Consider the following 21,313-nt stretch of genomic DNA (forward strand, 5'->3'; position numbering starts at 1 on the left):
AGCTGAGCCCCATACGGGGTTTGATCTCGTGACCCCAAGATCACAAGTGGAGCCGGAAACAAAGAGTCGGATGCTTAACTGAGCACACAGGTGCTCTGATCATGAAATGTATTAAGAATATTTCCATGTCCTTGGTTTTCTCACTACCCAAATAAAAAGGATAATGATACCCATTACTGGCATAGCTTCTTTTCCTTACTTTGTCTTTGGCCACCCTCCCTAACACACCCTATGTTACAGCCCTACAGACAGGTGCTTAAGAGAACTGAGGGGATATCTGGGAGAAAAGCATGGCAGGCAGATGGAACAGAATAGCTGGAACCTAGGAAGGCAAGAGGAAAATATGCAGAGAGAAGTCAGAGCCAGATATTGCAGGGCCAGATGTCTATGCTGCACAACTCTAAGAAGCACTAGTTATACTGAATTCTGTGGGACTGGTGCTCCCCTGCTGTAATGGAACCATACCGATGGATGGCCCTGAAGATTGTGAGATGGAAAACCTTTAAAAAAAATACTTGGAGGAGCAGCCCCCGTGGCGCAGTGGTTTAGTGCCGCCTGCAGCCCAGGGCGTGATCCTGAAGACCCTGGATCGAGTCCCACGTCAGGCTCCCGGCATGGAGCCTGCTTCTCCCTCTGCCTGTGTCTCTGCCTCTCTCTCTCTCTTCATCTCTATGAATAAATAAAAATAAAAATCTTTAAAAAAATAAAAAATAAAAAAAAAAATACTTGGAGAGTAGAGGTGTGAACATTTAAAGGACCAGTGGGATTTGAGTAGCAAAAGAAAACATTTTGCCTCTGTGTGGAAAACAGCACACAGGGAACAGGAAGGCAGCAAAGAAGCTAATAAGGAGCTGGAAGGATAATCCAGGAACAAGATGAGGTGGCTTGGGACCAAGTAGTGGTTATGGAGGTGGTGAGCACTGATTGGATTAGGTATATACTTTGACAACAGAGCCAATGGGATTTGCTGACAGATCAGGTATGGTATGGGAGAGAAGGAGAAGAGTCAAGGATGACCTAAAATTTTTGGCTGGAGCAACCAGAAAAATGAAGTTGTTATTGACTAAGAGAGAAAGCTGGGAGAGGAGCTGGTATGGGGGCAATATCAGATGAGTAGTACGTGTTATGTTTGACATGCCTTTCAGATGCTCAAGTGGAAATACATAGAAGGCAGTGCCAGGGGAGGGGGTGGAAAAGGGGATGATGGGGAAAGAGACAGAGGGAGGAGAGAGACACACACACAAGCATATAAATATACATTCAGTTCCAGAGTCCAGAAAAGAGTCAGGCTCTAGACCCACATTGGTAGTTGTCAGTCCATGGAGGGCTTCTTTCACAAGCCTGAAGAGCCTGAATCAGATCACGGAGACAGGCAAGATCCAAAGACTAAGCCCTGAGGCAGTCCAATGTTTAGACATGATGGAAATGTGGAGGAAACACCAAAGGAGGCTGGAAATAAGTGGCTTCTTCCTGGAAGCCAAGGGACGAGAGCTTATTAGAGAGGAGAGAGTCATTAAATGAGACAAATGCTGCAGGAAGTCAACTCAGAGGAGAACTAAGAATCTTCCATGGGATTTAGCACCATGGATGGAAATCCCTGAAGACCTGGAAAGAAATAGCTTTGCTTGAGAAGTGGTAGTGAGGACACTGGAATATAGGTCTGAAGCTTGGAGAAGCAGAACACAATTTAACGTGAAATATAGACTTAAGAGTTGTCAGTACTTACGTGGCAACAGGCAAGAGAAGTCCTAGAGAAAATGTATAGAATGTTGAGGAAAGAGAGTTGAGACTAGAATCCTGGGGTCTGTAGAGGAAAAGGAAAGAGACTGGTCGATGTGGTGGAAAGCAGACCAATCAGAGCAGTGTTCTAGAAACCAAAGGCAAAGAGAGTGCTCCAGGTGAAGATGTCAACTGGGACAAAAGCCTTCCATTGCAGGCAGATTTTGTACTTTCTCCTCCATTCTCCCTTGTCTCTACTCTTAAGGATGTAGTGCTCATGGGTTGTAGTGAATCCAATCAGTTTCAAAGTCTAAAGGAAGTAAGCGCATAACCCAGCTACCTCACCCCCTGGGTACGGTAATTCTGAACCATATGTTGTGCACTATTTTCCAGATTTTCCTAAAAGATTAAGTTCCAGTTATCCACTATGGTAGCTGATTTAATAATTTACCTTTGTTGGCCATCTTTCCTTCCCTGAATCACCTCTCCCCTCCCTCACTGTCCCATGCCTCTTCCAAATATACCATTTGTGCTCAAACTCTTGTCTCAGGCTCTGCCTTTCTGCCTAGATGCCTATATTTGCACTGGCCTATGATCTCTTAAAAGTACACATGTTCATCTTTCGTTTGCCCATTCCTGGTAAATTGCCTGGCACATAGAATATACTTCTAAAGGTCTGTTGAATCGAAGCATTCACATTTGTATAGTGTGTTATGGTTTCCAAAATTCTTTCAAATACATGATCTCACTTAGCCCATAAAACAGTTTTACCACCAGGTATTATTATTCCTATTAAAAAGGAGAAGAAAGGGGTGCTTGGGTGGTTCAGTTGGTTGAGCATCTGTCTTCAGCTCGGGTCATGATCCTAGAATCCCAGGATCAAGCCCGGCATCAGGCTCCCTGGGGAGTCTGCTTCTCCCTCTGTCTCTCCCCCATCTCACGCTCTCTCTTTCATTTTCTCTCAAATAATTAAATAAAATATTTAAATAAGAGAGAGAGAGAGAGAGAGAGAGAAAGAGAGAGAGAGGAAAGGGGAGTTAAAAGGGTTTAAGAAACTGGCTCAAGTCCACACAATTAGTAAGGAGAACAATCAGGGCTTGAGTATAAGTCTTCAGATTGAAGTTTGAAGCCCTTATAAGGAGCATCCACATATGGAAAAAAAAAGAAAATGCTTCCATGGCTTAAGTTTTTAAATAATTTAAAATGATAAATGTAAGAACATTTGAAGTTCTAAGAAAACCATAATTTACTTGACTATTTATTGTAACGAAAAGTGCATGACTAGCTTTTTAGGGACTTCGTGATGCTAGCTGTAGTCATCTACCTCTGGCAAAACACTGGCACTGAGTACCTCAAGGAGACAGTATTGCATGACTTCTCCCAAAGGAATCCACTACTCAATAGCAGAAATTCGGAGTCCATGTTTTACCAAGATCCCCAAACTACCATTTTGCTGCTATACTGCTGAACTGGTTGCTCTCAGCAACCAGAGCTGGAAAGGCAAATAAGATACTAGGAAAGGAAGAGGACGAGGAAAAAATAAACAGCTGAAGTTCTTTCATGGCAGGGGAGATCTCTTTAGACCTACAAAAATACCATTTAAAAGGGACTTTTCATACATGATCACAGAGAAGGTAGAGTAAAGGATTAGTCAGAAAGCTCAGAATGATTGATGGGCCTTGACCTTCTGCTCCCGAGTTCTCACAACTCAACTATGGAAACACACACAAATGTTTATTTTAAAACCTCTGAAGAACAGTTCCCACAGCGTTATCACTTTAGCACATGATTTACTTTACAGGATCTAGCATTAACATAAGATAGAAAGGATAAGACAAGTGTGTATTTTTCCTGTATGACAACAAAATCTCTTCAGAGTTTTGACTGATCTAAAGGATGTTAACAGAAGAATGTGCACTGGGAAAAGCAGCTGTTACAAGTCGTGCATTTTGGTTCCATTCAGTCTGAAAAGACATTTGGAAAGCTCTTGTGAGCAGGGGGCTGTAACAGAGGGTAGCACTCAAGGATTAATAATTAAATCCCAGGATGGTCCCACAATGATGGACTATTGAGTAGATGATAGGGCCTAGGGGGCTAGATTTAAAATAATCCTGAAACAATCTCCCTGACCTTTGGTTTCCTAGGTAATTAAATGAAGGTGATAATACCTCAGAGATTTACTCTGGAAGCAAGTGAACTAACAGCTGTGAAAGCACTTTGGAAAGGAGATTGGGGCTCATAATGTAAAGAGAGAAATTACTATTTTCTTGGCACAAATGAGTCACAAGTGGGAAGAAAAAGCCGAACATGGTAGTCAACTTTTAATGACCTTTCATTTCATGGGCTAAATAGGAGCCTGACACCCAATACAAGTCCATGGTGCTGAGTGCCTATAGAACGCCATCTCTCTTCTTCTTTTTTTTAAATTTAAGATTTATTTATTTATTTATTTATTTATTTATTTATTTATTTATTCATGAGAGACAAAGAGAGGGAAAGAGAGAGAGGCAGAGACACAGGCAGAGGGAGAAGCAGGCTCCATGCAGGGAGCCTGACATGGGACTCAATCCCGGGGTCTCCAGGATCAGGCCCTGGGCTGAAGGCAGTGCTAATCCGCTGAGCCACCAGGGCTGCCATCTCTCTTCTTTGCCAGATGGGACCCTTCTCTTTTTCAAATACTCAGAATTCCTTTATGCAGTTGACTCCACTCTACTCCATTGACATTTAACCTGTATCCCTTTGTAGTTTCTTGTGTGATAGCATGTTTAAAGGTAGTCACTGATATTCTTCTTACATTGGTTCTCACAAAAGAGTGGACCAAATGAGGCTTAACACTCCCTAGATGTAGGAAGCATGTAATCATTATTATTATTATTATTATTATTATTATTATTATTACTATTATAAAATATTTTGCAAACAGAAAGCCTTAGACTAGGGCTTCCTAAACACAGCACTAATATTTTGAGCCACATACTCTTGTTGTGAGGAGCTGTTCTGTGCATTGTAGGATGTTACACAGCATATCTGGTCTCTACCCGCTAGATGCTAGTATCAGCTCCTTCTGTGTGTAGAGATGTAACAACCAAAATGTCTATAGAAATTGCCAAATGTTCCCAGGTAGGGGCTACAAAATGACTCCTGGTTGAGAACTACTACACTAGATGGGCATATACTAATATTATGATTATTGTGATTACCTTTATTTTCTCAGATTACCTTGGATGATGGTCAGAACATAGGTACTCAGTTGATATTTACCAAATAAATGAAAAAATGAGAAAAAGACTCTATCAGGTAAATTTATAATGTAGTCTTAATCATATGGGAGTTTGTGCATTATATGATAAATACTTCTCTAGTTGGTATACATATTCTTAGTACATGAATACATTTTCAGTAACTGTGTGTATATGCTAGAAATTATATTCTTATCCTTATATAAAGATCATAGTTAGCAGTAGCTCTCTCCCTAACATATGAACTAGGAACATATCTATGATTGCTAGCATCCTGTTTATCCATCCAGAGTGAGATAGAACAATTATTTTAAATTCTAGGAAAATAGTGCATCAAACACTTTTTATCAGATTTATTTTCAGAGAACTAATTCTACATGAAGAAAATATTACAACCAAAATTGTTAAGAAGACTATGACAAGTAGAGGATCTCAGATCCTCTTGGGAAGTTTTTGTCTCTTTAAACATATGTGTTCAGATATGTTTCCTCAAACTTCCAAGATCAGAAAATTTGTAAAATTTTCCAATATCTGGAGAACCTATATTAAGTGGCATTTCAGTTTGAGCTATTAAATAATACTGATAACCTTATTTTGATTTTCAAGAACTGAGACTTTTTGGCCATCAGTGTTAAAAAACAACGTTTTGATTTTTAAATTTTCTCTATGGATTCTTAAATCTTGTACCAACAGGCTACGTTTTACAAGTGATCTCTAATAAAGACCACCAATAAAGTGTTCTTATCAAAACAGGGACAAAGGTAGCTAAAAAAAAAGAAGAGATGCGAGGGACTTCTTTTTCAGATACACTCACTCATCCTTCTAGCTGTTTATTATGATATACTGTCTTTAGGATGGAATCTTAACTTAGTGGCAGACCTCTATTAAACACTGTGTTAAAAAAAATAAAACAAAACATCCGCTCCTGGCTTAAATGTCGTAACTTGCAGCAGGTCGATGCCTTCATCAAATAAAACTAGGAAAGCCAGATGAAACGGAAGAAACATCTGTATAAAGGCATCTGATAGTTCTCAGGACAATTAAGATGTGAATGGTCAAGATCCTGGAGAGAAGATAATGGTAGAACAGAGTACACATTCTGTGGGTGCTTCTTTCCCTTGTAGAACTTGCCAGTTCTTGGCAGGGTGCTAAAAACTGAGAATCTCTATATGGGGCCACTGCAAAGAGGCAGAGAAACCAGCAAAACTGTTGACAATCCCACAGGAATAGAGAGACACAGTTAGAGTTTGGGTGCTGCCAAAGGAGTGGGTATTAAGGACCCAAGTATGTGGTGACAAAGGAGACACAGACAAGTAGGCCTAACACTTGGAAGGATTTTCCCTTGAAGCATTTTCCACAAAGAGCAAGAGGCTAAAGAGCCAAGCAAAAACACTTCTGCAAAAATAAAATGGAAATTCTAGCAATCTTATTGTTCTGAGAAGAAAATTATAGAATTTTGGACTGCTCAAGGAGAAAGAGAATGCAGTAAACACCTCGGTTTCTCATTTGGGACCACTGGAGAAATATACTCTCAGACTCGAGACAAACCAGAGGTAGATGGAGCCTTAACAAAACAGCAAAATCAGCTCAGTCTCTGTTAGATCAAGGTGATCTGTTTCCACTTTGTGTCTACTTCTCAAGAAAGTATTTGGCACCCTAAATCTCAGCCAACAGCTTTAGCTCCTTCAGTTTTGCTTCAACTTCAGAGAGCTAAAAGGCACACCCTTCCCAGGAAGGATCACATCGATGACTAATTGAGATGGGAGTATAAAGAACCAGCTATTTTGGCCCAACATGGAACACCTTTCTCAGACCATATACACTCCAGAGCTCTGCATGGATTTAGCAGAAGCTTAGATGGACCTGAGGAAATTTCAATTTCTCTTTCTGCTCAATTCTGTTTTCTCTCCCACCTTTATACAGTACTGATGCCAAATAAATACCCCGTATAACAAACTCCATCTCAGGGACTACTTCTGAAAAGCTCAACTTATAACAGTCCCAGGAGTGATCACCAAGACAGTATGTTGTAAGACGAGGTTATTGATCTGGATTATTTCCTGCTGTGGAAGTGCCATCATTCCTAGAACATAGGGCAGACATACCCTGGCACAATGGGGCAGTTCAATTGTTAAAACCCTCATCAGAGATGAATTGGAATAGTATGCCTATGGAAAGGAATGCACTGAATGGGGTTTGAGAAGTGCAAGTAATAATAATAATAATAATAATAATAATAATGATAATAACAAAAACTATGAGGACAATGGATTGGATGCCTTACTGTTAAGCATCAATGACCTAGAAAACAGTAACTCAAAGATACAGGTAATTGTATCTCATGTGTTAAAGCCAAAAAGTCTCTCTACTGGGTTATGAAGAGGCTCTTACATACTATAGTAGGAAAGTCTAGAAAGCTGAGGATCAGGCCCAAGAGTTAACAGTCAGAATGCTCAAGTTCTATTGAAGGATAAACAGCTAAGCAAAGCAGGTTTTTTATGCCAATGTTAAGTCCCTAGTTAGGGTGATTAAAAAGAAAGAAAGAAAGAAAAAGAAAGAATGCTGACTCTTAGAATAAAGACATCTGGAAGTATCCCCCTGAATCTCTCACCTCACTCTATGTTGAGGTTCTACATGAACAGGAATTGAAGGCTAAGGCAGAGCTGTAAATTGCCAGTGTTTAAGCCCTATCACAACATACACACAGAACCCATTGAAAAGGGTGGGAGACTTATTGGTTCAAGGTATTTAAGGAAATATCTGTCCAAACACAAGTTGACCACTGAGCTGCTGTCTGAGCAAAACTTTCAGTGGTCAGATATGACAAAGAATACATACTTGACAAACAGACTTAGTTCAGGGAAATCATTAAACAAACAAACAAACAAACAAACAAAAATAGCAACAATAAAAGCAACACCAAATGGTAATAGCAACAAATCCTGAGAAGAGGGAAAATTTGATTTATAGAGTTGTACGTTATATTATTTAAAATATCCAGTTTTCAGGATGCCTGAGTGGTTCAGTGGTTGAGCATCTGCCTTTAGCTGAAGACTTGATCTGGGCCTGGGGATTGAGTCCCAAATTGGGCTCCCTGTGAGGAGCCTGCTTGTCCCTCTGCCTATGTCTCTGCCTCCCTCTGTGTGTCTCTCATGAATAAATAAAAAATCTGTAAAAAATAAAATAAAATAGAATAAAATATCCAACTTTCAACAACAACAACAAAAATATGACAAGCAAAGATACAAGAATGTATGATTTATGCGTAAGGGGAAAAAAACAGTCAATAGAAACTGCCCCCTGATGAGGCTCAGGCATTGGACCTACTAGATAAAGAATAGATATCAGCTATTTTAAATACATTCAAAGAATTAAAGAAACCCATTTTGAAAAAACTAAAATATAGTAACAATGTCCCAATAAATAGAGAATATTAATAAAAGATATAAATCAGTTTTTTCTTTTAAAAAAGTAAACCAAATAGAAATTCAGCAGTTGAAAAATGCAACAAATAAAATGAAAATTTCACCAGACATGCTTAATAGCATATTTAAGCAAGTGGAAGAAAGAATCAAGTTCAATAACTTGAAAATAAATAAATTGAGATTATTCAGTCTAAAGAACACAAAGAAAAAAATCAAGAAAAATAACAGATGCTTTTATAAAATTATCTTAAAGATTTTGTTTATTTATTTAGTTGGGGTGTTGTGAGGGTGGGGAACAGAAGGAGAGGTACAAGCAGACTCCATGCTAAGTGCAGAGCCTGATGTGAGGCTCGATCCCATGGCCCTGAGTGAGATCATGACCTGAGCCAAAATAAAAAGTTAGATGCTCAACTAACTGAGACACTCAGGCACCCTGAAAAATAACAGGTCCTTCAAGATTTGGAAGAAACATCAAGTGTAGCAAAATATGCACAGTGGAAGTTCCACAAGGAGAAAATAGAGAGGGAAAAATGAAAAAAAGACAAAATTAGAGAGGGAGACAAACCATAAGAGACTCTTAACTCTAGGAAACAAACTGAGGGTTTCTGGAGGAGTTGTGGTTGGGAGGATGGGGTAATGTAATGTAAGGAGGGCATGTGATGTAATGAGCACTGAATGTTATATGCAACTGATGAATCACTCAACTCTACCTCTGAAACTAATAATACACTAATTAGTTGATCTTAAATAAAATAAAATGATAAAAAAAGAGACAGTGTACTGTTCACCGAGAAAGAGAGAGAGAGAGAGAGAGAGAAGAAAGAATGGGGCAGAAAGAGTATGTGAATGTATAATACCTGAAAAATCTCAAATTTGATGAATAATTTGATCCACACATTCAAGAAGAACAATAAACTCAAATTGAACAAACTCAAAAGGATCCATACGTAGCTATGTCATAATCAAACTATCAAAAACCAGAGACAAGAAAGAATCTTGAGAACACCAAGAGATAAACAACCCATGAGGCAAAACAAATTCTCTAGAACATTAGCAGTTGATTTCTCATTAGGAAGCACGAGTCCAGAAGAAAATGAAATTATTCAACATATTTAGAGTGCTGAAAATAAAGGTCTGTCAACCAAGAATTCTATATGCAGCCAAACTACTCTTCCAAAATGAAAGCCACAGTAGGACATTTCCAGATAAACAAAAGCTGAGAGAATTTGCCACTATCAGAACTTCCCCATGAGAAGTACTAAAAGGAGTCTTTCATAATGAACTGAAGAGACAATCGACAGTAATTCAAACCCACATGAAGATATAAAAAATACTAATAGAAGTAATTCTTAGGTAAATATAAAAAGCAATATGAATATTTTTGTTTGTCAATCTTTTCTTCTATCCTATTTAATAGACAACTTTACAAGTCAGTAAGTTTAAAACTATGTTGAGGGGTTTATAATGTATAAAGATATAATTTGTATGACAATAATGGCACAAAGAAAGGGACAGGGAACAAAGCTAAAGACAAGCTTTGTAAACTATTGAAATTAAGTTGATATTAATCCGAACAAACTTGATGCTAGGTAAGTCCCAGAACAACCAATAAAAACAACTTTAAAAATATAGTACTAAGCAACAAAAATTAAAATGGTATACTAAAAAAAAACATAATAGAAAGGGAGGTAATGTAAAATAGAGGGATTTTGTAAAAGATATATAGAAAACAAATAGCAAAATAAAAGATGTATGTCCTCTCTTATCAGTAATTACATTAAATATAAATAAACACTACAATCAAAAGGCAAGGATTTGTTTAGTGCATAAAAAACAGTATTCAACTATATGTTCAACTCCTATTCAGAGACACAAATTGATTGAAAGCTAAAAAGTGAAAAATTTGAGGTATGTACATGTTTACATATATTCTGCTATTTATTGTTAGAGTGTTGTACAGCTGTCTAAATCAAATTGGTTTATATTGTTTTTCAATTCTTCCTCCTTATAGATCTTCTACCTAACTGTTCCATCCACTATTGAAAGGGAATATGATGGTTATCTATTTTCCCCCTCACTTCTATCATTTTTGCCCAAAATATTTCTGGACTCTGATGTTAGATTATGGTTTCTTGATGGATTGACTCTATTATCATTTTAAAATGTCTTTCTTTGCTGCTAGTAATCATCTTACTGCAAAGCTATAATAATCCATACAGTGTATATTCACATAAAAATAAACATATAAATCTGGGCAGCCCCGGTGGCTTAGCAGTTTAGCACCACCTTCGGCCCAGGGTGTGATCCTGGAGACCCAGGATATATATATATTAGACCTCTACCTCATACCATATATGAAAATTAACTCAAAAATTAGATATCTGTGAAATCCATCTGGTCCAGTGTATCATTTAAAGCTCTCGTTTCTTTGGAGATGTTGTGCTTAGAAGACCTATCGAGTATAGAAAGGAGAAGAATGTGTATTCAGTTGAGTTTGGATGTAAAGTTCTGTAGAAATTAACTCAAAAATTAATTGATGACCTGCTATGAGACATAAAATCTTAAAATGCTTAGAAGAAAACAGGAGTAAATATTAGTGCCCTTGGATTAGACCATGATTTTTTAGACATGACACTAAAAGCAAAAATGATAAAAAGAAAAGATAGATAAATTGAACTTCCTCTAAATTAAAAACAAAACAAAACAAAACAACTTTTGTGTTCCAAAGGACACAACCAAAAAAAGCCATTTGAAAATCACTTGAAAAGACACCCTGTAGAACAAAAGAAAATATTTGCAAATAATATATCTGATAATGAGCTTGTATCTAGGATGGATGAAGAACTCCTACAATTCAACAATTAAAAGACAAATTACCAATTTTAAAATAGGCCAAATAGTTGAATTGGTATTTCTAAAAAGACATACAAATGACTAATAAGTTCATGAAATGTTGAATTATCCACACAATTAGTCATTATCAAATTGCAAAACAAAACCACAATGAGATACCACTTCTTACCCACTAGGATGGTTATAATAAAAAAGGATAACAAGTTTTGGTGAAGATGTGGAGAAACTGGAACGCTTTTACATTGCTGGTGAGACTGGCATTTCCTCAAAATGTTAAGTAGCTATTACTAGCCATAGCAATTCTACTCCAAGGTATATACCCAAGGGAATTGAAACGTATGTTCACATAAAGCTTTCACATGAATGTTTATTTTATTGTAGCATCACTCATAATAAACAAAAAAAAATACAAACACCAAAATGTTCCTCAACAAATGTATGGATTTTAAAAAATAGCATATTCATACAAAGGAATAGTAATTGGCAATAAAAGTGCATGAAGTACTGATACATACTACGACATGGATAAACCTTGAAAATAGTGTACTAAATGAAAAAAGCAAATCACAAAAGGTTTCATTCTATGATTCCATTTATATGAAATGTCCAAAATAGGCAAATCCATAGAATCTGAATGTAGACTAATGGTTTCTAGAGGCTGGAGGAGGAGAAAATGGCATTACTGCTAATGGGTATAGGGTTTCTTTCTAGGGCCACAAAACGTTTTGGAATTAGATGGCTATGATGGTTGCACAACTCTATAAGTATACAAAAAACAATTAATTATACATTTTAAAAGAGTGAATATTGTGGTATATGAATTATATATCACTAAATCTTATATTTTTAACATAATATGAAGAAAATCATATCATCTCAATAGACATAGAAAATGCATTTGATAAAATTCGAAATCCACTCATGATTTTAAAAAAACTTTAGCAAACCAGAAATAGAAAAGACTTCCTCACTCTGACACAGAGTATCAGTAAAAGTCTTTCTGCAAACATTATAATTAAAGGTGAAATAGTTAAACCTTTCTCTATGACAAAAAAGAAACAGAAAGTATAATGATTGGAAAGGAGAAAACAAACTCATTTGTAGATCACATGATGTGCACTTAGAAAACCCAAATGAATCTACAGAGAGGTATAAAAATTAATGTGATTTAGTTGTATACAAACAGAAAAAAACTTTTTTAAAGATTCCACTTACAAATGACATAAAAAATATCAGATATCCATGATTAAATCTAAGGGATGATGTGCAAGATCTTTCCGGTTGAAATTACCAAAGATTATTGAGAGAAATTAAATAACTCATTAAAACGCCTCATTAAAGATAACCATAGTACATCATTTTGTTGGGTTGAAAGATTCAATGTTGTAAAACAATTCTCCCTAATTTGACCTATGGATTTAATGCAATCCCAATTCAAAACAAAAAGCATGGGTGGAAACTGCAGGGTGATCTGAAAATTTACATAAAATGCTAAGGACCAGAACAGGCAAACAATCTTTAAGAAGCCGAAAGCTGAGGGATTTACACTATTGAATATAAAGACTTATTATAAAACTTTAGTGATCCAGATAGAGTGGTATTGGCTTAATTCTATGCCAAATAGAGGGTCTAGAAATAGATGTATATATAATCAATCACTTGATTGATAACAAAAGGGACATTATAGTGCAGAGGGGTAAGATAGTACTCTAAATAAATAAAGGGCAGTGGGTCAATTAAATATATGTACAGAAAAAAGTTAATCCATAGCTCTCACCATACACAAAAATTAATTCCAGAATATGGTAGGTGTAAATGTCAATGCTAAAACAATAAAGGTCCAAGAAGAAAACACAGGAAAAAAAACTCCTATGTTTTGGTGTAGACAAAGATGTCTTAACCAAGACACCAAAAATGAATCACAAAATAAAAGACTGATAATATGGGCCCATTAAACTTAAGACCTTCTATTCCATAAGAAAGGCAAGCCACAGAATGGAATATCGTCACAATACACGTACCCCCAAAATTGTCCTATCTAGAATACATAAAGAACTACAAATCAAGAGCAAAAAGGCAAACTACCCAATCAAAGAATGAATAAAATACTTGGACAAATGCTTCACCAAAATTTTTTGAAAAATTAATCAAACTCATCCGGGAAATCCAACTTAAATCCACAAAAGACTACAATCAGAATTGCTAAAATGAAAAAGACTGACAATAACAAGGGTTAGGGAGGGTTTGGAGCAACTGAAGCTTTTACACTACCTAGCTGGTAGGAGGATAAATTGGTACAACCACGTTAAAAAACAAAAACAAAAACAAAACAAAACAAAAAGACCTTTTTGCTGTATAAATATATTGACCATGTGCAATCAAAGACATGCACAAGAATAGAAGCGTCACTATTCATAATAGCCAGAAACAACCCAAACGTCCAGCAACAATTGAATAGAAAAATACCTTGGGATACAATCATGTGTTAGGATATCATACAACCCTGAGAATGAACCACAAGAGGAAGACATGATGCTGAGTGAGTGAAGCTGGATACAAAAGGAGCCTATCCTGCCCCCTTCCACTGACGTGGAGCTCAGAAGTTGACAAGCCTAAGATGACACAAGTCACCTGAGACGGCCTCCCTTAGAAAGAGAGTTTTCTTTTGGAATGAGAAGACGACTGGAAGGGGGGCTTGAGAGATTTTCTGGGATGCTGGACCTTTTCTGATTTGCTTCTTCCACATAACATAACATTTTCAAGTTCCATCCATGTACAGGTACTTCATGCATTTTGCTGACATAATATTCCACTGTGTGAATATGCCATTTTAAAAAATCCATACATTCGATGAAGAACATTTGGGTTCTTTCCACTTTTTGGTTACTGTAAATATTGCCACCATGAACATTCATGTGTAAGTTTTGTGGGATCTATTTCTTGATCTGGGTGCTGGTTATATGGGTCTGATCGCTTTCATAAGACTTATGAAGTGTACGTTATTTGTATACAACCTTGAATGAATGGGACGCCTCCATAAAAACAATTTTTAAATGAAATGAAACACAGACACCTACATTGCTTTCCTTTTTCTTGTTGAGGTGAGAAGCAAATCCTGCTGGCATTGCTGCTTTCGGTTTGGTTTCTAAACTGGGAGCAGGTGAGGAAATCCGGCCAGGAGGCGTTCACCATCCCCAGGACTGATTCGCAGCCCTCTTTTGCGGCCTCACAGAAGGACCTACAGGGCAGGAGTCCATGGCTAGAAGAAAAAGAAAAGGTGAAAATTAATGTTTTTACAGACTACTTCTTGATATAACAATGAAGTTAAGTTGACCATCTGTACTGAGGTTATCTTAATTTATCTTAATTTTGACTATGGTCAAAAACTTAAATTTCTACATTAAGTCCTAAAACCAGGATGTCAGCCGCCCTATTATCATGATTCCAGAGGGAATAAGCTAGTTCCATAGCATATCAGCTTACTAGCTCTTGTAAAAGTATTTTACAAGATGATTTTTTTAGTAAACCTATCACCAAAAAAAGCTCTAGTTAATATCAGAGTAAATTAACAGAAATGAAGGTCCCCAAATTGGAAAAGCAGAAGTAGGTCACAAAACAGGTTAATCTCATCTCTTTATCATCCCTTTGAGAAAACAGCATCTCCGAGAGGCAGGTAGAAGGCTGCTCCTTAACCTCCACTGCCTCCTGGGAAAAAAAATAGACGAGTGGCAACTCAGTTATCTACAGTAATAAACCATCTTTGGCTTTTAAGCAGTTATTTATCTTCTTCGATTTCTCTTTTATCTCTGCAAAATAGAAAAAGGCGAACAACGGCTGTTCACAGGTAGAGTCATTATGCCCCCGGAGCCTGCCTTGATTCACCTGCCATGCAATCAAACCCCGCAGGACCGAATGTCCCAGGGCCTGAGGCAGGGACTCGCCGTCCTGCAGGCCCAGCTGGCATTTCCCACGTTGCAGCCACAGAGCCCATCGTCTCCCACCCTGGCTGGTGATACAGCAAAGCCACCTTGAACGGTTTTCAGGGGACTGGGAGAGAAAGTACACTTGTTGGTCAAGGCAAAGTACACACCTCCCGAGTGTAGGGTCACTAGGATGTTGTGCAATCACACCATAGGGATCTGCCACAAACCCCAAGCAATACCTGGTTCAAATCCTCCACTTGAGACAGGCCCAGGAAAGTTCTGGAACGGACTCAAGGTCACACATCTTCTTAATGGTAGAAGCGGGAGGAGAATCCAGGTGTCTGAGCTTTTGGTTCATGTTCGCCCTACCCTTCTCTTGTCTATTTTTATATAAGGACCAAATAATTTGGCTTTAAAAAAAATCCCTTGATTAAAGAAGCACATTAAAATTCTCCACTCCTGCTTCTACGGATTGCAGGGACATAATGAGATACGCCAGCCACCGAGGTACCACAGCACCGATGGAGTATGTGAAAGAAGCTTTGCAGAGGGGTCTCGTTCTATACACAGATATGGAAAGGGGGTACTCGACAGTTACATTCGGATGCAAATGTTGTTGACCGGCCTCCCAGGAATTTGTCTCAAAACTCAGTGTCTTTTGGAATCCTGACATAATTATCTACCTGCTAAATTTGCTAATGAAGATGTGGAAAGAGAGGTTTTGCATTTAGATTAGGTTTGGGATATAAAATTATGACTTGGTCCAGGCAAGTTTCTTGGTGTGAAGAAGACACCTGACTGCCATCAGGAAATACATGGATATTTATAGGACTAAGAAAGTGTCACTTAAATGACATTTTTAAGTCTTATTCCAGAGGGGCACCTGGGTGGCTCTGTCGGTTAAGTGACCCACTCTTGGTTTTGGGCCAGGTCATGATCTCAGGGTCATAGGATTGAGCCCGACGTCAGGCTTGGTGCTTGCTGGATATGAAGCCTGCTTAGGATTCTCTCTCTGTCCTTCCCCTTCCCCCACCACCCTATCACACACTCTCTCTCTCTCTCTCTCTCTCAATAACAAAAAAAAAATCTTATCCTGGAGAAGTTAGAGACTATGTTTTCTGAGATAAAATTGAAGGACACAGTTGAGGAATCAGATCATAGGATTCTTATGCAATGGCTTTGCAACACTTTGCTAGGCTCTAAGTGCTTCACATGCATTAACTCATTCATTTCTCATTAAAGCCCTAAGTGATAAGTACCATTACTATCATCCTAAATATACAAAAAAAACAACAACAACAACAACAACAACAAAAAAAACGAAGCACAGGAAAAGTAAGAGACTCAGCCATATTGATCCCAGGACCCACTCAGTTAAACATTCCATTCATGTGAATCCAGACTTCAGGAATGTATGTCCCCAAAGCAGAACTCAAGGTTAGTTCAAAATTTGATACTTCCTATCAGAGATACTGCAGGTTTGGTTCCAGACCACCACAAGAACGTGAATATCACAGTAAAGAAAATCAAATCAATTGTTTGGTTCCCCATTGCATATATAAGTTGTGTTAATAATATGCTACAGCTTATTAAATATGCAATAGCATCATGTCTAAAAAAACAATGTACATACCTTAAGAAATACTTTATTGCTAAAAAATGCTAATCATCTGAGCTTTCAGTGAGTTGTAATCTTTTTGCTGGTAGAGGGTCTCGCCTAGATGTTGGTGGCTGCTGACTGCTCGGGGTGGTGTTGCTGAAGGTCGGGGTGGCTGTGGTAATTGCTTAAAATAAGACAACAATGAAGTTTGCTGCTTCCATTGACTCTCCCTTTCATGAATGATTTCTCTGTAGCAGTGATGCTGTTTGACAGCGTCTGACCCACCGTAGAACTTCCAAAATGGGAGTCAATATTCTCAAACCCTGGTGCTGCCTTATAAACTAAGTTTGTGTAATATTCTGAATCCTTTGCTTTCACTTCAATACATTCTGCAGCATCTGCACCACAAGTAGATCCCATCCTCAAGAAACCATATTCTTTGCTCATCCGTGAGAAGCAACCTCTTATCTGCTCAAGTTTAATCATGAGATTATAGCGGTTTAGGCTCCACTTCTCATTCCAGTTCTCTTGTTATTCCTACCACACTTGTAGTTATTCTCTTCATTGAAGTCTTGACGCCCTCAAAGTCCTCCATGAGGTTTGGAATAAACTTCTTTCAAAATCCTGGTGATGTTAATATTTTGACCTCATCCCATGAATCACAAATGTTCTTCAAGGAATTTGAATGGTTAATCGGCTCCAGAAAGTTTTCAGTTTACTTTGCCCAGATCCATCAAAGGAATCACTACCTATGACAACTATTGTCTTACAAAAGGTATTTCTTAAACAATACGACTTAAAAGTTAAAATTACTCTTTGATCCGTGGGCTGAAAAATGGATGTTGGATCAGCAGGCATGCAAACAACATTAATCTCATTGTCCATCTCCATCAGAGCTCTCGGGTGACCAGGTGCATTGTCAATGAGCAGTAATATTTTGAAAGGAATCTTTTTTTTTTTTCCTGAGCAGTAGATCTGGCTTAAAATATTCAGTAAATCATGATTGTAAATAGATGTTATCTAGGCTTTGTTGTTCCATTTATAGAGCACAAGCAGAAGAGATTTGGCATAATTCTTAAGGGCCCTAGAGATTTTGAAAAGGTATATTAAACATTGGCTTAGACTTACAGTCAACAACTGCATTAGCCCCTAATGGGAGTGTCAGCTTGTCCTTTGAAGCTTTGAAGCCAGGCCTTGACTTCTCTCTAGCTCTGAAAGTCCTAGATGGTGTCTTCTTCCAAGAGGAGGCTGTTTCATCTACATCGAAAATCTGTTGTTCAGTGTAGCCACCTTGATTAGTTATCTTAGCTACATCGGGGTAACTTGCTGCAGCTTCTACATCAGCACTGGCTGCTTCACCCTGCATTTTTACATTCTAGAGATGGCATCTTTTCTTAAACCTCTGATAGCTTCAAACTTTTCTTCTGCATGTTTTCCTCTCAGTCTTCACAGAATTGAAGAGAATTAGGGCCTAGCTTTAGGCTTTAGGATTAGGCTTTGGCTTAGGGGGATGTTGTGGCTGGTTTGATCTTCTATCCAGACCACTCAAACTGTCTCCATATCAACAACAAGGCTGCTCTGCTTTATTATCATTCATGTGCTCTCTGGAATAGTATTTTTAATTTCCTTAGATCTTTTCCTTTGCATTCACAATTTTGAGTGTTTGGCACAAGAGGCCTAGCACTTGGCCTATTTTAGCTTTTGACACACCTTCCTTACTAAGCTTAATCATTTCTAGTTTTGGTTTAAGGTGAGAAACATGTGACTCTTCCTTTCACCTGAACACTTAGAGGCCATTATAGGGTTATTAATTGGCCTAATTCTAGTATTTTTGTGTCTCAGGGAATAGAGGGGACTGAGGAGAGGGAGGCTGATGGCCAGGGGAACACACAGCCCTTACTGATTAAGTTCACCCTCTTATATGACTGCAGCTCATAGCACTCCAAAACAACAACAGTATATCAAACATCACTGATGACAGATTATCATAACAAATATAATACTGATGAACAGGTTTGAAATACTGCAAGAATCACCAATGTGACACAGAGATACGACATGAGTAAATGCTGTTGGCAAAAATGGCACTGATAGACTTGCTTGACACAGGGTGGCCACAGACCTCCAATCTGTAAAAACTGCAACACCCGTGAAGCACAATAAGTAAAGTGCAATTAAACAGGGCATGCCTGTATGCACTTTCCCTAGTGGACCAACCATATACACAGGGCTGTGTTCTCCCTTCATTCCACTAACTCGTTAACCCGCAATGAATCCTTAGTTGCCAAAGGGGCTAAGGAACATCAGGGAAGAGTGAAGTCATTTCTCCTTCTTTCCCACGCGTGAGACAGCCCATAGTAAAGCTACCAGCAAGCTGGGTTTCTCTTCAGCATTCTTCCTTTGCTTTCTAATCCCTGACCTGGGTCCCAGTTTCTGACACCATCCTGGGCACCCCCACTGCAGCACCCCACTTAGACGGCCACCTCCACCAGAGCATTACTGGCTCGGAGACATTTTCCTCCCTTCCTACAATCAAAACTACATTCCCCAAGTGATCAGATCCCAATTAGGCTGCCAAAGAAGAAGAAAGATGAAAATAACAGAGAGTAATTCATAATAACAGATGGACACTTAGCCCTCCCCAAGGCTTTACATCATTAGAATAAGATTGTTTGCTGGAGCGAAGGAATGTCTAATTGATGGAATGCCAGGTGCCATTTATAGGGGAAACATTCATCCAGCATAGTGGGGGTGGGGGGAAAGATCCCTGAGAAGCTGTCTAACACGCAGGGTCCAATTCTCCAAAGAAGTTTCTGGACCTTTCCTCACTTCTGAATCCATATATTTTTGGATGACTCCACATCTTTTCTCAGAATCTTCTATAACAAGAGCAATAAAGTTTTACACAAGTGCCCAGCAGACTATTTTCATGTTCTAAAGCTGAATCTTATCTCAGAAATGGACTGTTAACTGACTCTTACCATGATCATCTTCTGCAGGAAAGCCTAAATCTACCACCATTCTAAAGCTTCCATATGGCCCGTGAGGACACTGTCTGATCTTGGGCCAATAGTTCATTCCCACTAAAACTCACATTTTCCTCATTTGAAAAGGGAGAGGTTTGAAGGAGCTGACTTTCTGTGGTCCAATTTTTATCACTAACATTCTGTAAATCAAAACTCATTCTTTAACACAATACTTCTCAGAGGAGCAGTGATAATCCGACCAGCTTTGCTAAATTTCAGAAGGTAACAGACATTTTTTTCTTGAGATTTGTTCTGGGAATATATAGAGACATTAAAACACCATTAGGCCTTCCATTCTAAAAATAGGGTGTAAGAAAAATGTCTAGAGTGTTTCCAAATAGCTCTCTTAAGAGGTGTAACCAACCGAGACCCATAAGCTTCAAATTGCTGGACCAGGACATGTGAAATAGTGATAGAGTATTTATAACAAGCAGCCCTTTCAAACAGTGAGCAAAACGAGGAGCCATTTGTTCTTGCTTCGCATGAAATCCAACTGCCAATGAGGGGTTGAAGTATTTGGCTTTTCATCACATGGAGCAGTGTGGTGAGACAGACCACGCTATTTTGGAACGTGAGTGTCTATATCCAAGCAGCAAGCTGACTGACATCTGAAAACAGTGCTCTGTACAGGGAGAGAGTTGAATTTGGCTATCAGAATCTTATTTTAGAACTGGTGATTATTTTAAATTGATGTGTGAAGTGCATTTGGTGGTGTGCAGAAGTCCCTAACGCATTTCAACTAAAGTTCAAGCAGAAAACTGTTACATCATCTCTGTAAATTATTTGTTGAAACAAATACATATAAATAAATATATAAATAATTCTACTATACAGTGAAAGTGAGGCTTCTATGGTATTTTCACTGGGAAGGACATTCTAAAATAATTAACAAAAAAAAGTGGTAGATTTTACCTATATAATTTTTTTTAAAAAATTTAAATTTAAATTCAATTTAGTTAACATAGAGTGTATTATTGGTTTCAGGGGTAGAATTTAGTGATTCGTCATTTGCACCGAACACCCAGTGCTCATCACATCAACGTGCCCTTCTTAATGGCCCCTACTCAATTACCCCTTCCCCCTACCCACCTTCCCTCCAGCAACCCTCAGTTTGTTTCCTACAGTTAAGAGTCTCTCATGATTTGCCTCCCTCTCTGTTTGTATCTTATTTTATTTTTCCTTCCCTTCCCCTATGTTCCTCTGTTTCATTTCTTAAATTCCACATATGAGTGAAAGAAATCATATTGTATTTGTCTTTCTCTGATGGACTTATTTCGATTAGCATAAAACCCTCTAGTTCCATTCACATCACTGCAAATGGCAAGATTTCATTCTTTTTATAGCTGAGTAATATTCCACTATATATACCTACATAATCATTAGCAAATTTATCTACCGAAATTGTTTGCTTTGTTTACAAAAAAATTACAGATTTTTGTTTTCTTTACTGTGCCCTTTGACCAACATCTTCCTATTTCTCCCCAAATTTATATATGTTATCTGCAAAAAAAAGTTCCAATAAAGATAT

General features: G+C 38.0%; 1 protein-coding gene across 6 annotated transcripts in view; it reads right to left on the reverse strand.

The window, feature by feature from the left end:
- The window catches only part of CORIN (corin, serine peptidase), a 237,266-nt gene that overhangs the window by 127,345 nt on the left and 88,608 nt on the right, over nt 1-21,313 (reverse strand). For all 6 annotated transcript variants that reach the window (XM_072774965.1, XM_072774964.1, XM_072774961.1 and 3 more), the window contains exon 5: nt 14,314-14,495. In XM_072774965.1, coding sequence (XP_072631066.1) covers nt 14,314-14,495 — 182 coding nt within the window. The remainder of the gene's footprint in view (nt 1-14,313; nt 14,496-21,313) is intronic.

Source organism: Canis lupus, chromosome 14 (genome assembly GCF_048164855.1).
Source record: "Canis lupus baileyi chromosome 14, mCanLup2.hap1, whole genome shotgun sequence".
NCBI lineage: Eukaryota > Metazoa > Chordata > Mammalia > Carnivora > Canidae > Canis > Canis lupus.